The 16,731-nt window shown below is 34.8% G+C and overlaps 2 protein-coding genes across 2 annotated transcripts; both read left to right on the plus strand.

Moving 5' to 3' along the window:
* Positions 1–1,650: 1,650 nt before the first annotated feature.
* On the plus strand, positions 1,651–10,846 carry LOC116012714 (isoamylase 1, chloroplastic). Its single transcript, XM_031252357.1, has 18 exons — positions 1,651–2,147; positions 2,668–2,850; positions 2,977–3,066; positions 3,779–3,931; positions 5,137–5,228; positions 5,498–5,639; positions 5,716–5,823; positions 6,463–6,548; positions 7,168–7,239; positions 7,354–7,480; positions 7,851–7,937; positions 8,204–8,296; positions 8,390–8,548; positions 9,166–9,249; positions 9,723–9,803; positions 9,896–9,978; positions 10,056–10,173; positions 10,347–10,846. The coding sequence occupies exons 1-18, from the start codon at positions 1,782–1,784 to the stop codon at positions 10,617–10,619; spliced, it is 2,397 nt and encodes a 798-aa protein (XP_031108217.1). The 5' UTR covers positions 1,651–1,781; the 3' UTR covers positions 10,620–10,846.
* A 2,892-nt stretch (positions 10,847–13,738) lies between these two features.
* LOC116012724 lies at positions 13,739–16,001 on the plus strand. Its single transcript, XM_031252373.1, has 3 exons — positions 13,739–14,177; positions 14,313–14,565; positions 15,419–16,001. Exons 1-3 carry the CDS (start codon positions 14,064–14,066, stop codon positions 15,751–15,753), a joined length of 702 nt encoding a protein of 233 aa, XP_031108233.1. The 5' UTR covers positions 13,739–14,063; the 3' UTR covers positions 15,754–16,001.
* Positions 16,002–16,731: the final 730 nt, after the last annotated feature.

Raw genomic sequence — 16,731 nt, forward strand, 5'->3', positions numbered from 1 at the left:
TTATCCTTTGTTCCCAATGTTAGGCCAACACTGAACTTTGGAGACTTCATCTCACTCTTTGCCCTAAACACGGGGAATTTAAACTGCTCATCCTCATCACTGTCTTTCCCACTGTCTTCATTCAGAAAAATCAACTCCATCATTCACAGTCTTAGTCCCAAAACCAACCCCTTTCTCAACCCCTTTCTCAGTCCCAATTCCTTCATTCACATACCCAGCCCCAGTAAATATCTCATCACTATCTACAGCAACACTTTTCCCTAACCCTGCAAACTCTACATTTGGATCGACATGACCCTCAAAGTCTAAGTCATCACTTCCCCCACTGTCATCATCATTGTATTCCCCTTCATCATATTCTTCATCATCATCTGATTGAAAATCTCCTTCAACTAAAGGTTTAGCCTCACCCTGCCCATCACCTACAACCCAAACCTCAATCAGATTGGGAAATTGTCCTATGTCACATATTGCCCAACAATCACTATCTGTCTCTAATTCAAATAAAACCCCATCCCTAGTTGGTGTAAAGTATTTAAACTTCTCTAACATATTATACCCCAATTCTTCAACTGTTTTCCTTAAAGTAATCATGCCCCACAAATCAATATCCAAATTCAAACACTCAGTTGCCCCTCCAACATATCCTATTTCATTCTTTTTAAGGCAACCACCATGCCTTAACTTCAAACAAAAGGTATCTGTTGTATTACCAAAAGCATAAACACAAAAGAACTCAGAATAAAGAATTACAGTAAAACCTTTTTTTATTATTTCTAACAGAATAAAGTAATATGTATGGGTAAAGCTCTATTTATGGGTATAGTAATATGTGGTCCACACCAACTGGTACTGCATTGCATAAAGTTCAACAACTACAAGCATGTGGGCCCCAAAATATGTTTTCATATTCCCAGTTTTCACAGATTTTCATAAACAAAGTGGGCACCACCAACCCCACACAACAAAAGCATGTTCAACAATCAATACACAACAAAGACAATGACACATATATAAATGGCCGGCACATGCACTTACTTTTTTCATTCTACACACACAAAAGTCAGAAACACATTCATGCCTCAGAACACTTACATTCAACATCTACCTAGGTTCTGAATATTAACAACAGAAAAACGTACACAAACATTCAACACTTACCTAGGTTTTTGGCGGAATCCATTCTCGTTAATCCCCTCGTTTCTCCCTACTTCCTTGCTGGTCCTTTCGAAATTGATAGAATTTCGCTTCCAATTTCTTCGAAAAGTAAAAGAGTAGTGATTGTAACTTTACATAATAAAACTTAAATCAATTTATTCTTTTTCCTTTGTCATCAATTCTACTACATGTACTCCTAAATCTTACTCCTTTAATTTTACTCCTGTGACGTGCTTGAAAGTTTTTTTTTTTTTTTTTTCATGTGAATTCCAATACAAATATCTATGTAAAGATTTTATGTGTGCGAGTAAAAATTGAGAGTAAAAAATGATAGTAAATTACATTTTCCCTTTCTCACTCTCAACCCTATTTCAATCTCTCTCAACACTATTTCAATCTCTCCTGTCTTCACTGTCGTCCAAGTCAGTCAAAAAAACTAGAAAAAGCTCATGAAAAAATCGCGGATGCTCGCCCTTGTCCTAATATGACACGTAGCATTAAAGGTTACAGTATAACAGTATTACTGGATCACTGATTGTCTGGATGGCACTCTTAATCTCTACGTACTCCCAGATGTATAGAGGCTAATAACTTTTTGATGAGATTACTTCCTCAATTCCCAAATGGAGTTGCTTCACTCTCCTTCAATCTCACCATACTCCCGCAAACTACACTCCAGAAGTTCAAACATCCGCAAAACTGGATTAAGTTTCGGATTTCCGCACAATTACTTTGCTGAATTTGGAAAAAAGGCGAGGCCTCCAGTGCTCGCTGTTAATGCGGCCATTGATGGCGGAGGTGAGTCCGACACCGCGGTGGTGGTGGAGAAGCCTCTACCGTACGGATTGCGTCGTCGTTTCGAGGTTTTATCCGGGCATCCGGCACCGTTCGGCGCCACCGCTAGAGACGGCGGGATCAATTTCGCTGTCTTTTCGAGCAATGCCACGTCGGCAGCTCTCTGCTTGATCAGTCTCGCCGACTTACCTCAGGTGATTCTCTCTCAATTTTTTATTTTTTTTTAATAAGTAAACTGAACATTTTTCTTACATAAACATATTAGAAAATAATGAAAAAAGATGATATTTTTCTTCATTGAAATGATATGACTTCAGAGTGATGGAAATCAAGGAATGTGTTGCTCTCAATCTAAACACGATTCAATGTCTGTTTTCTACTTTTGATTTTTGGTCTCAAATGTAATTTAATTTGACTAATAGTTGTCAAATTTCAAGATTGAAATGGCTTTTGGCACTAAATTGAGTGTTTTTTGGCTTATGACTACTAAAAAAGAAGATTTTTTTTTGGGGTCAAACATAAGCATTCAATTCGTCATTAATACAAGACATCTCTTTAGACTTTAGGTATTAATGAGCTACTGATTTGACTTGCATTAAGTTAAGTTGTCCTCCTAATTACTGGAAATGTCTTTCTAAATTGTTTTTCAGCCTTAAGAGTTATGTGGCTTGCTTTTCAATATGTGGTTTTGTAATTGCTTATTTACTGCTGCAGAAAAAAGTGACGGAGCAGATTCCTTTGGATCCATCTATCAATAAGACTGGAGATGTCTGGCATGTGTTTCTCAAGGGAGACTTTGATAATATGCTCTATGGCTACAGTTTTGATGGGAAGTTTGCTCCTGAAGAAGGGCATTACTTTGATTCAGCTAGGATACTTTTGGATCCTTATGCTAAGGTTAGAGTCTCATAACAGTAAAAAATTGCAGATCTCACAAACTCTTCTTCTTTAGCTGATTTTTGTTTGATTGATATATTGAATTTTTGATCTATATGTTCTTTTTTGTTCCTAACTTCTATATAGGCCATTGTAAGCAGAGCAGAATTTGGTGCTTTGGGACCTGAGAAGGATTGTTGGCCCCCAATGGCCTGCATGCTACCGTCCGCTGATAAGGTGCTTTAGTTACATTGATTGAAACTCTATGCTAGTGAATTCATTCATTCTATACTCATTGAGGTCCTAAAGATTGGTTGTAGTTGCTATTTTCAATATTGATAATCCTAGTTCTTATTAGCATGCACTCTTCCCAGGAAATGCTTTTGCGATTAAAGTATTGGTAGAACCAAAAATACATTAAATGATAACTATAGCTTCCTTTAGATTTTGATTTATTTATCTATTTATTCATTTTTGGTATGCTATATTATCTCTAATTACCAAGCTAACCTCCCCAGGCTATGCAATGCTGGACAAAATCTGGATCAAAATGAGAAAAATGAAAGTTATGCTCTGTCTTGTTCTGCCAAAATTGAAAGTTATCTCTCGATTCTAATCTCATTGTAGGACTTGGCTACAATGGTTCTATTCCTCCATTCTGTTTTGTTATTCCATGTTTATCGTAAGGACCTAGCATATCCATCTTAATAAATTCAGTTCAAGTTAGCTGTCTGAAGTACCATTATATGATAATGATTGTAGTTTATTGGTCTGTTAGCAGCATTTTCATTTTGGTTTTATTTTATTCCATAAGTAATACATTAAATTCTTGTCAAATTCATCTCATGTGTTGGGTGCAGGGTGCAGGGTGCTTAGTTGTTCTGCGCTCACACTACTTGTGAAAATATTATCAATTTATCATTTTAGTTTTTTCTTTGATTTTGGTTAGTTTGACTGGGAAGGGGATCTGCCATTAAAGTTTCCTCAGAGAGATCTTGTAATTTATGAAATGCATGTTCGTGGATTTACAAACCATGAGTCAAGTGGAACGGAATTTCCTGGTACATACCGTGGTGTTGTGGAGAAACTGGATCACTTAAAGGTAAATATTTGACTATCTGAATATAAATTTTGTATGGTTTTAGGTCATCAATTGGAAGATTTAATTCCTCAGATGTTAGAAGAATTTTTTGTTCAAATGAGGGGATCAGGGGGAATTGCAAGCCTGGGGTTGTGGGGGATTAAGGATGGGATTGGACTAAGTAAAATAACCAACTTAGTGAACTTACCACTTCTACAGGTGGCTGAATGAATAAATATATTATATAATATACTATGCTTACAGGTGTAAAGGAATAGGCAAATAAACATATCAGAGAATTTCTAAATGATTGCAATTTATTGAGGTACTGCTCTACATTTGCCATTTTGTTAAATCTGACTGTTAAGAGACTGCTTAGCTGAAGTCAGGTATTACTTGTGTGGACGGGAGTCACGGGACCACTTAATGATTTATGAATCTAAGTTGAAAAGTCACTCAATTGGGCTATAATGCACATGGGCCAAACCATACTAAAAGATTGAATCCAAACAATTAGCTAGTCTAACTCATGGCCTTATAAACCCATATAATAGACCAAAAAGGTTTTTTAGCATCCTTTCTATTATATTTAGGCTTATTGGTGGAAAAAAATCAAACCTTTATGACAATTATATCTGAACCTTTAAAATTTGGTGGAAAAAACCCAAACCTTTGTATCATGTATAGTTCAAAAAAGAAAAAGTATCTAACCCTTAAATAATTCAATTCTCTTCATTTAGGTATTAATTGATGGCTATAATTTTTGAACATGCTTTTATATATGTAAAATATTTTTTTGAAGAGTTCAATTTTGAACTTTTAATTGTATAAAGTAGACATTTTTATACATTATGTTTTTAAAAAATGATGTTACGTTGTAATTTTTTAAATAATCTGTGCACAAATTCATGAAAGCCAAGTTATATTGGATTCTTTCCTGGATTGAAAATTATAATTGTTACAAAATACTTTGTCGAAATTTGAAGGTTTTTATATAATTGATATACAGAATTGGCTATAATTGTCACAAAACACAAAGGTTTGGGTTTTTTTACCAAGTTTTAAAGGTTTAGACATTACAAGGCACAAAGGTTTGGTTTTTTCTGCCAATAATTATTATATTTATTGCTATTTTTTGAAGCTTCAACAACCCATTTATACTAATATACCTTAAGTCATTAGTCTTTTTCAATAACCTATTTTTAAGTGTTATATAAATTCTGCAGGGACTGGGTGTCAACTGCATAGAGCTAATGCCCTGTCATGAATTCAATGAACTGGAGTACTATAGCTATAATCCTGTCTTGGGTGACTATAAGTAAGACTTCCCATTTTCAATTGATGATGTGTTCTAGAGATTACGCGGTTGATAAAATTTGATAAAATTTTGTTGTAAGAACTAGTATTACTCCATAACTATTATCAGAAATTCTTTCTGGCGGAAATTTCTTCTCAACTTAAATGCTACAAGTTTTTATTTTTATTTTCATTTTTGTCGTTATTGTGCTAATTTGATAGTTGCTTTACCTTTCAATGTATTCTTTGCCTTGCTGTTCATTGTGTTCTCTTGGACCTTTTTCTGATTAGGGTAAACTTTTGGGGCTATTCAACTGTCAATTTCTTTTCTCCAATGGGAAGGTATTCATCTGCTGGGATGCACAAATCTGGTCTTGGTGCCATAGATGAGTTCAAGTATCTTGTTAGAGAGGCACATAGAAGGGGAATTGAGGTGAAAGGCTCTCCTTCCTCATCTTTCATTCATTTTTGTTGTGTTCTTCTAAACTCTTCTACTTATACTCCAACAGGTAATCATGGATGTTGTTTTCAATCACACAGCAGAAGGGAATGAGAATGGTCCGATGTTCTCATTTAGAGGTGTTGACAACAGTGTCTTTTATATGCTTGCACCCAAGGTATGTATCTTTGAATGTCAATCTTTTAATGCTTGTAACCTTAGTTTTTGGCATAAGAACCAATTTTTCTGTTCAGTTATGCCATGTGTGCTTTGGTGCTTCCTCTTTGAATTTCTCAGTAGCTCAAATTCTTTGCTTTTATTTATTTATTTATTTTATTTTTTTTTTGCCTTTGGTTTGTGGATCTGCATAGAATTTGTATTAGACTTGATTATACAATGCTGTTTTTAAGACTGATATCTTCCAGTGTTTGTAATAAATAAGCAGCCTATTTAACATAGCCTCTACAACATTATTAAGCTATAACTTTTATAGATAGGAATTTTTATTTCTTCATATTTTATGTTATTTTTATAAACTAGAATATTCTCCAGTTCTAATGGATAACAACCTAACTGCCCTGTGCAGGAGAATCACATGCCCCATATTTTGTTTTCAGTTTGTAGAAGAAAATAATTATATGGAGTATTAATATTGTTGAAATGTTATAATAATATACCTTTTATTTGTATTTTATATTTTTATATGACGTTTAAGGCAATATATGCTTTCTAATAGTTTTAATTTTTTGAGCTCATATTGGGTTTATTCAGCCCCATATCTTTTTCCTTTCAATTTCTATTTTTATTGCATTTGTAGGGAGAGTTCTATAATTATTCAGGCTGTGGAAATACCTTCAACTGTAACCATCCTGTTGCACGCCAATTTATATTGGATTGCTTGAGGTGAGTTATTCTCTGTGCCTTGTATTTGATGTCTATAACTTATCATCTAATTAGTATTTAACTACAATCTAAGAAATATCAGGAGTGTGTTTTCAGAGAAAAACTTTTCCAAAGGTGTTAATATGATAATATCTATAATTAAACTTATTGTGAATATGCCTTAGTTGAAAATTAACTGGAAATTCTAGAGAAGAAATCGCATTATGTGGCTATTGGTATTTATACAATGGGAGTTACATGGGTATTTATACAAATAGGTCTAACACTACGTATAGCCAACAACACTTTGTATCTGCAACTACCCTTTTCATTCACACTTCATTACCTTATGTGGTCTCATTATTATGCATACAACCACGTATATTATATCTGTTATAGTATGCACATTCACTTTCACATGCTTCATATTTATATCAATTTTGGGGTTGCAAAAGAGACTTTTTTGGAATAAGATTACATCTTTATCAAGTACTTCACCTCTTTCTTTTTTCCTTTTTGTACTTAAAGTATACGCAGTTCTATGAGCTGCATTTTCCCCCATGATTATTTGCATCACCTGCGTGATTGTCTGGTAAAATATCCTCAGGTTATCAGAAAACTAAAAATTGCCTGCTGACAGGTATTGGGTTATAGAAATGCATGTTGATGGCTTCCGCTTTGATCTTGCTTCCATCCTGACGAGAAGTAGCAGGTTACTGAAACATGAAATTTGTATCTCTGTTTCTGTTCATATTATGGAAAATCCTAATTCTTTTTGCGTTCAAAAGATGGAGAAAACATGTATTTTTCTTTTTTTGTTTTCCAGTCTCTGGGATGCTGCTAATGTTTATGGAAATTCAATTGAAGGTGACATGCTCACAACTGGAGCTCCTCTCTCTAGCCCACCATTAATTGATATGATTAGCAGTGATCCAATACTAAGTGGAGTAAAGGTATTTGCACACTTCCTTCTTTATTCTCCTTTGGGAACCAAAGCTTCATCTTTCATCCCCTTCTTTTATAAGAGTATCATGATAGATGTTAACCATTGATTAACAATGTCTGAGCACTTTCTAAAGTATTTTGACATAATTTTCTGCTTATCTATGCACATCTTATTTAGGTAGAAAGCCTTCATTGGTTAAATCCAGCAACTTCCTGTCTGTTCTGTAACTGTTACTAGTCTGCATTTAGGAAAATAATTTACCTTAGTTGTTAATTTATACACATTGTAAGTTGTAACTAAAATCATTACTGGCATTTCTGCATTATCATAATTCTTATTAACAAGCTAACTGAATGTACTTTTAACTATTCAAGTAGCTTATTGCTGAAGCATGGGATTGTGGAGGCCTGTACCAAGTTGGTGCATTTCCTCATTGGGGTATCTGGTCAGAGTGGAATGGGAAGGTCAGTCTCGATACAGTTATCTTGTAATTCTATCTTTGTTTAGCTTCTTTCTTTTCTTCGTGCTCCTCTTTACCTCTCTGCATTTATTAATAATTTAATTACAGTTTATTTTTTCAATGGTGTTTGTAGATGACAGTTTTTCTATAATATACATGTAGTTTATGGTGTCACACATGTATTTTCCTCTAATGTAATAAATCAACCAATAATGTCCTCTCATAGAAAGTAGAAACTGATAACTAGTTCTGTGTTTTTGTTTCTTTCAGTACCGTGACATAGTGCGACAGTTCATAAAAGGTACAGATGGGTTTTCAGGGGCTTTTGCTGAATGCCTTTGTGGAAGCCCTAATTTATACCAGGTATAATTGTAGTTAAATGCTTTTAACCAGCAGCTATAACTTTGGCAAATCAATTACTCAATTGCTGTAACTATTTTGCTATTTGTTTGTAAGGAAGGAGGAAGGAAACCTTGGAACAGCATAAACTTTGTGTGTGCCCATGATGGTTTCACTTTGGCTGATCTGGTGACTTATAATGATAAACACAACATGGCAAACGGAGAAGACAATAAAGATGGAGAGAATCACAATAATAGTTGGAATTGTGGCCAGGTAAACTGTGTTACTGAACATCTCTGTTTTACACAAAGTCCATGATCAGATACAAGATAGGTATACTAACATACTGGAGTTCACTGTGTAGAGAGGTATACTATGGAAAATACTATTAGAATTACCCAGTCTACAAATTTATAATGAATCCTTCGATGAGGCTGACATCCTTGACTCAAGTCCTCATTGACATTATAACGATGTTTTTTTACAGGTTGTATGCCATGCATTTGATCTAATCCCTGATAGTTCTTTAATTGATGAATATAACTATTTATTTGTGAAAAGTTCAGATGATGACAAAATGTTGTTTCATAAAGAAAAATCCTGGAATTGATAGATCTTTCTAGTGGAAGGTATATAGAGGGTGCCAATGAGCATCACTTGTGTCTATGAAGAACATATCCCGTTGAAGAAATTATTGTTGGGTGTAAGGATTGGCAGTGTAACACAAAGAAGATTTGTTACGGATGGTGGTTTCTTTTCCTGTTCAAAATCAGTGTCTTAGTGCATTGCTAATATTTGGCTATGGCCTACGGTTGCCTCCTAATAATGTATAAACAATAGAAATTGTATTTGAGGAATATATACACTACTGAGTCATCTACGTAATTCAGGAGGGAGAGTTTGCAAGTATCTCGGTGAAGAAATTGAGGAAAAGGCAAATGCGAAATTTCTTCCTCTGTCTAATGGTTTCCCAAGTAAGATTCTCCACTCTTTTGAAGCTCAGCAATTGAAAGATATATGTACATACATATGTGTTTGTGCATTAAAGTTTCATATTGAATGCACCAAGAATGACTTTTTTTCTTTTTTCTTTTTCTTTCTTCATTTTGGATTCCATGTTCAAAAGTAGGGGAGAGAAAGGGTAATAGTTTGTATCATTACTAGAAAGTGGACATTATTTTAGAATGGACTAAAAAGGAAAGCAGGACAAATATAATGGGATGAAGGGAGTAACTTTTTTTTCCTTGCACTTCTCCTAATTGACAAGAAAACGTGTATTTTCATTACAGTTTCTGTGAAATGATAATATTCTAATTTTGTCAATACATTCAACTATTCAAGCATTTCAACTAAAATTGCTATACATTATTCTTCCTCTATAATATTAGCCTGATATATTCCCTGATTTCGTGTTCAATTTTTTCTGGCTTTGTATATTTAACTTCAGGGTGTTCCAATGATCTATATGGGTGATGAGTATGGCCATACAAAAGGAGGAAACAACAACACATATTGCCATGATAATTATGTAATAACTTGATACCGTATTGTTCGCCTTTTATTATCAGGTGCAAATGTGCAATTCCATTTGTAATCCATCTTTCTAAGCTTTGGCTGTAGATTAACTACTTCAGATGGGATAAGAAGGACGAGTCCTCCACAGATTTTTTCAGATTTTGCTGCCATATGACCAAGTTCCGCCAGTAAGTATATTATTTTTTCTGGATTTTCAGATTCACTGTAGCTTGATCATTTGCTCACTACTGTTTGAGCTTTGCAGTGAAGCTGAGTCACTTGGCTTGGATGATTTCCCAACAGCAGAGCGGCTGCAATGGCATGGTCATACTCCAGGGATGCCGGATTGGTCAGAAAGCAGTCGCTTTGTAGCGTTTACACTGGTATTATTTTCCAAATGTTTTTTTTACAATTCCTTGTGTGGTTCTAATAATGCAATAAAGTTGTAAGCTAACAAATCTCTTATCATCTTGGTAATAAGTAAGTATCAATCATGGAGATGTTTATCGTTGACTCTGAAACTGATGGATAGATCATGTAAAAATGAATATTGCAGGTTGACAAAGTGAAGGGAGAAATATACATTGCCTTTAATGCGAGCCACCTGCCCGTCACGGTTACGCTGCCGGAACGAGGTGGTTATCGGTGGGAGCCGTTGGTGGACACCGGCAAGCAAACTCCATTTGATTTTCTTGGTGATGATGTTCCGGAGAAGAAAATAGCATTGAAACAGTATGCTCATTTTCTTGATGCCAACATGTACCCCATGCTTAGCTACTCTTCCATAGTTCTGTTGCTATGCCCAGATGAGATGATAGATAACTCCTAGAAGCGAGAGATGAGGTATCATATTTGACCTGGTATACAGTATACTTTGATGTACCGGGTGTAAATTATCGGAATGACCATGAAAAGGAGTGTGTTTTATCATATTGCACTCTTGGCCCTTTTATTTTACACTTCTCCCAAACTTTAACTCAACTCCTGTGATCAGTTGAGCTGCTCATGCAGGCTTTTATTTTACATCAAATAGGCGTTAAATGATTTTAAGAAAAATTACATTTTTGGTCCTTCAATTATACTCGTGGTACAAATTTAGTCTCTGAGTTATATGCGTGACTATTTTTAACCCTGAAGTTATGCACACAGTGATGATTTTAGTCCATTGAGGATTATTTCTACTACCAATTTGTCACTAAATAAAGTGGCTGATTTAGTCCTTCAAAGACTAAAATGGCACTCCACTATAACTTAAAGGTTTAGGGTTTAGAAGTTAACATGGTTATGCATATAATTCAGGGACTAAATCTGTAGGAGACGAGAGTGAATTCATATGAGTTGTTCTTGTTTGAGTTGCTTGACCGGACGGAGGGGAACTAGAGGATAAAAAGTTCAATTTTTCCATGATTTTACTTGCAAAAATATCAATTTCATAACTCATTAACTTGTGTTATTTCTTTCTCTTTTTTTTGGTCAATTTTGTCTCATTTTAAAACCATACTTTAATAACTTGGTCCAATTTTTTAAATCATTATGACTGGGAAAGAAATCAAAATGATTCAAAAAATTCATAATAAAATATTAAAAACAATTAATTAGATAAATGGTTCAAATAGACAACGCATTATAAATCATGCATATTATTGATATGATGTGTATAAATATTTTTTCTTTTAGTTAAATTAATTTCAATTTTTTAAAAATTAATTTGAATATGATAATACACAATAGAACTTTTATATTACATTGATTAAATGATTTATAAAATGTAAACTATGTTTTAAAATACCTTTTATACTAAAATCACAAAATATATTTTACATAAATTAATTAATTAAGTTAAACAAAAAAAAATTCCTAACTACCATGTAGTGTGATAGCATCTCAATTATCATTCCAAATGAGTGGTCATAAGTCTGGTAAAGAGTCAAAGACATTGTGGTCAAGTGGCACCCGATGTACACTACCATGTGGAAAGGAGTGGGTTCGAGCCTCAGTGAGTACTTCAGTAGTCTTCTGCTAAAGAATTGAGTATTTCAAAAAAAAAAGTTTAAATAATTTTTATCATATAAATCTCAAAAAACAATGCATGTTACAAATATCAATAGTACATTACTCAATTAGAAATATATTTCAAATTTCTAAATGACTTACAATGTACAAAGTACCTTTTATTCATGATCCACACAATTGTGTAGATCATAGTCCATGGAATCATGATAGGGCCATGGGCCAAATTTTATTGGCAGACTTTTGGCCCAAGAAGAATTAAAGGGGTCACGATGGGCTAGGAGGTTGTAAAGCATGGATGAATGAATCATGACCCAAGTATAGGGGATGATAAAGGAGGAAGGGTGGCCCAATGAGAGTGGTATAGGAGGCATGATAACCTAAAGGTGTGGGTATGAAAGACTTGTTGACCCAAGTGAGGAGAAAAGTGGGGCCAACAACCGGCCCTTCGGGCGTGGAGTGGTGGGTATGAAAGACTTGCTGATTCAAATGAGGAGAAAAGTGGAGCCAACAACCGGTCCTCCGGGCATGGAGAGGCAAGCGGGGGCCAAATGCCCATTCCCCCCTCCCCCTGCGTGACCATAGTAGGTCGCCATAGTGACGTGACGTGGCGTGAATATGTATGGAGAGGGGTGGGGAGAGGAGGTAGAGAAGGGGTGCGAAGTTTGATGCGAGGGTGAAGACACGAGGCAAGACATAGACATGTAGGTGGTAGATATGAAAGATAAACCAGGATCATACACTTGTCAAGGTTTCAACACTATAAAGGGCACACTTTCTCACTTTTGGACATTACTGTTTGATCATTACTTGACCCCTAGTCTAGTGGTGCTTGGTCCTTACTTCCTACAAGCTAGAATACCAAGTTGATTCCTAGTAGCTACAATATTGTTTCTAGTATACTACTTGGGTTATAATACTTATTATTTATTTATTCTTTGGGCCGTTAGCTAGGGTATTGTACGTACTCTTTGGACCTAGTGCCCGAGGTAATAAAATTATTATTTTCTTACCCAACATTATGTACATCCATACACGATTTATGGTGGACTTGACTTCGATAAAACTATCATTGGTGTCATTTGTAGGGATTGTTACGAAAAGTATGTATTCCTAGTTTCTACTTGTTTTGCCATTTCTCTTTATGCAACCAATCCCGAGCTACGCCAAAATGGGCGAGTCACAAAGTGAATGTTCCCTAGATCCGCAATAACGGCTTAGTCGATAGGGCGTGGGTTGGTTCGGTTCGCGAAGATCGGTTCCCCATCCAAAAAACAAAAAGGGTCTGATTGGCACCATAATCGTCGAAGGGGGTGTTACCCAGTGGTGGAGCTACATGGTAGGGTAAGAGGGCCTTGCATGGAGTTTCTTCTTTCTTTTTTGTTAAACGATTAGCAAATCGGGTTGCTCATTGCTTAGTTATAGAAGCCGTTTCTAAGTCTAACAGTGTGGAGTGGGTTAGGACTCCCCTAATTTCATTGTTGAGTTTGGATCTTAATTATTAATGAAGTTTCTTTGATTTAAAAAAATATTTGATTAAACTAACTACATTTAAATATTTACAAATATTTATTTTCAGAATAATAAATATTTTCTGTTTTACTGAGCTATCACTAGTTGCTTTTGTTGGTCAAAACTTTTCAAAATAAATTGTAATATATCTTTTGTTAAGCATCAACAAATAAGATTGTCCATATGTTAGCTCAAAAATCTTTTCTTTTTTTTGCATGATAATACAGAGTGGTTTGATAACTCTCCCTTTTTTCTTAGTAATTCTCAGTTTTAAAATTCTTTTCTTTGCATGATAACGTGTGGTTTGATAACTCTCCCTTCTTTCTTGTTAATTCTCTGTTTTTAGACCTCGTTTAATGAATGTGCTGTTTTTCTTTAAAAAGGAAAAAAGACAAAAGAAAAGAGAAATTGAGAATTGTGGAGAAACATCCCAGTAACGCCACTCTCTCCCTCAACTAACTTCTGGAGACTTCTAGAGAGAGAAAAACGCTTTCTACTTTTACTAAGAACCTGACACGACCTCTTCCCCGCCCCTCTATTAAACTTCCTTTCTTCACAATTTCTCGCTCACTGTAATTTCTAATTTTCCCCTCCTATATTATATACTGCATATTAACCATCCCCACACAATTTCAGCAAAGAGAATTAGGGTTTTGCAGAAGAAATTTCTCTTTGATTCGACCATTTTTAGGGTTTTAAAGAAGGAATTGCTTTTGTTTTAGCTTGTTCCTAGCTTAAGGAGGAGGAGAAGATGAAGATGGATGGATATTATCCTTTGAAGATGAAGAGGAAGGATCTCGAGCAAGTCTCCGATGAATTCTCCGATTTTTCCCTCTCTGCTCCCGCCAGAAAAATTCGCCGTCTGGTAATTTTAAATTCTACCATCTGTCGTTAGTATTTTTATCTTTATTTTCTGGTTTGGTAGTGTTATTAATTGATTAAGCTAGTTCTTAATCCTGAGTCTAGCTGTAGCTGAGCAGAATATTGTGTGATGTTTTAGGATGCTGAGTTGCCGCCCATATTGGAAGAGATTGAGGATGACCGTGATATTCCGGTAGCATTTGAGCCATCACCGAGTGGACAGAGCTTCGGAGGCTATGGAAGGAGGGGTGTACAGATAGAGGAATTGCCGGATATGCCGGATAACAAGGAGACTGCCATTGTGCTTTTCAAGCCCATGGATACACCTTTCGTTCTCTCCCCTCAGAATTTCTCCGTTAAGATCGATCCTCAGTTCATATCTGGATTGAAAAGTAAGTGCATTTTGAATTTTGATTCTGGCAGAAGCCAGCTAATTGCGGACTTCTCTTTTCTTAATAAGATTAAATGTAATTACTGCTAGATAAGGGAAAATGAGATAATTGAAACCGTTGTAGTTATGGATAGTTCTTGAAGCAGCTTTGATTTGGTTGCCTTTTTGAGCATTACAACATGAACTATATGTCTAGCAGAACCAGTAATGGATTTCTGATTCTGGCTTGGAAAATTATGTTTGAATGTGTAGAATCCTAGATGCTAGGACTCATGCTATCTTTACAACCTAGGACTTTTGAACTTTGGGGAGTTAATTCAACTTTTGCTTTGATGTTTAATTTAGGAGTTAATAATCAATTTAGTCCTCTCGACTATAGTGATTTATGTTTGAATGTCTAGAATCCTAGATGCTAGGAGCCTAGGACTCATTCTCTCTTTACAACCTAAAACTTTTGAACTTTGGGGAGGTAATTCAACTTCTGCTTTGATGTTTAATTTAGGAGTTAGTCCTCCGATTTAGTCTTAAATGACTTTTTGTCTTTAATTAGATTCAGGGACTAAATCAAGAAAAATCATTAAATTGGGTAGAACCACCTATCGTCGAAGACTAATTTGGGTAAAATTATTATAATCAATGACTAAATTAGGTATTAATAGAGGCAAAATTACCCAGCTATCTTAACTGAGGACTCAATTGAATAAAATCATCAAATTCGAGTACCTAATTAAGCACAAAAAGTCGTTTAGAACTAAATCGAGAAAATTCACTCTAGTCGAGAACTAAATTGGGTATTAATTCTTTAATTTAGTGTTTGGAGTTTGAGTGCTAACCAGTTTGAATGTTGTGTTCAGATCAAGTCCCATGGCGAAGCCAATCCAATCAACTGGGGCAAGATGAAGATGGAACAAGAGAAATGGGCAACACATCTGCTGCAAGAAACCAGTGCCTTGCAGTTGTTCCCTGGGTGCCATCTCAGTTCCCCACACAAACCGACATTACAGACATGATGGATGCTGAAGAATTGGAGGAAGCAACAATGGAGGTTGAAGACAATGGGTTTGCAGGTGCAGATCAAAGGAGCATGGATATGGGTGGAAATGAGGGGCTGCAGCAGTGGCAACAACAGCATTGCATGGTCCCTCAGCCTCCCCAGAACGTATCTACTCCCATAACCTGGTACCGATAATAATGAGTATATAAACACGTTGTGGCGTTGGGGTGTGTTGCAAGTATGAGAGGAAGTTGTGGTCTGCCTTAGTCACCAGATGGTGAAGTATTTGATCTGTGTGTATTGTACAAATGTACAATGTCAAGGCGTTTGACAGTTTAGCACATATGATTCTCTCTTCCTCTGCCATTTTGCAGATAAATATACATTCCCTGAATGCTAATGGACTAATGGGCTTAAGTTGAATAAACCTTGATTCCTCAAAATATTATTATTGTCAATAATTATCATTCATTATTGTATTAATTTAGGCAGCAACAAAATTGGAAATGGGACATTACACACGGAAACTACAACTCTGAAACTATAAGGCACGAATCATATCTAGTACGGAGTATCTACTAAATCTAACGGGAACTAAAACATGAGTATTTTGATTTTAGTATTTTATTATTATTATTTTTTTACTTTCTATTATATTATTTATTTGACCTAAATATTTTTGTATTTTGTTAGTGTTAATTTTTGTAATAGAATATTTCGTTAATTATTTAGTATTTTAAATTACTCATTGATTTTCAGGAAAGTTTGAATTTTGAATATCATTAAATATATACTAGGAATATATTGTGTATTAAAAAATATAATATAAAATTTAACATAGAACTTTAGTTAACTAATTATTCAAATTATTCAAATTCACATTCAAAGAAAAGTTAACTAATTATTCAAATTATTCAAATTCACATTCAAAGTTGAGCGTTAAAGATTACAAATAAGAAATCTTGAAAATTATTTTTTTACATTTTAAAAAAAAAAATATTTTTTACATTTTTTTAAAAAGAAAATCAAATCTAGGTTAAGGTTAATTTTTCCCTTTTTCATTTAATTAATTTTATTTTGATTATTTAGAAAAAGCTATATATATATATATATATATATATATATTAAAATGTGACCGCGTCTTCTTGTGCAGTCGGTGCGGTATACACCACT

This window comes from Ipomoea triloba, chromosome 3 (genome assembly GCF_003576645.1).
Source record: "Ipomoea triloba cultivar NCNSP0323 chromosome 3, ASM357664v1".
Taxonomy (NCBI): domain Eukaryota; kingdom Viridiplantae; phylum Streptophyta; class Magnoliopsida; order Solanales; family Convolvulaceae; genus Ipomoea; species Ipomoea triloba.

Excerpts from the sequence above, each read along its gene's own strand:
- LOC116012714 (XM_031252357.1), top strand. The coding sequence starts at position 1,782 with ATGGAGTTGCTTCACTCTCCTTCAATCTCACCATACTCCCGCAAACTA. Across the intron at positions 3,067-3,778 it reads TGCTACCGTCCGCTGATAAG|TTTGACTGGGAAGGGGATCT; the intron begins GTGCTTTAGTTA and ends GATTTTGGTTAG. Across the intron at positions 7,240-7,353 it reads ATCCTGACGAGAAGTAGCAG|TCTCTGGGATGCTGCTAATG; the intron begins GTTACTGAAACA and ends TTTGTTTTCCAG.
- LOC116012724 (XM_031252373.1), top strand. The coding sequence starts at position 14,064 with ATGAAGATGGATGGATATTATCCTTTGAAGATGAAGAGGAAGGATCTC. Across the intron at positions 14,178-14,312 it reads CCAGAAAAATTCGCCGTCTG|GATGCTGAGTTGCCGCCCAT; the intron begins GTAATTTTAAAT and ends GTGATGTTTTAG. Across the intron at positions 14,566-15,418 it reads GTTCATATCTGGATTGAAAA|ATCAAGTCCCATGGCGAAGC; the intron begins GTAAGTGCATTT and ends TGTTGTGTTCAG.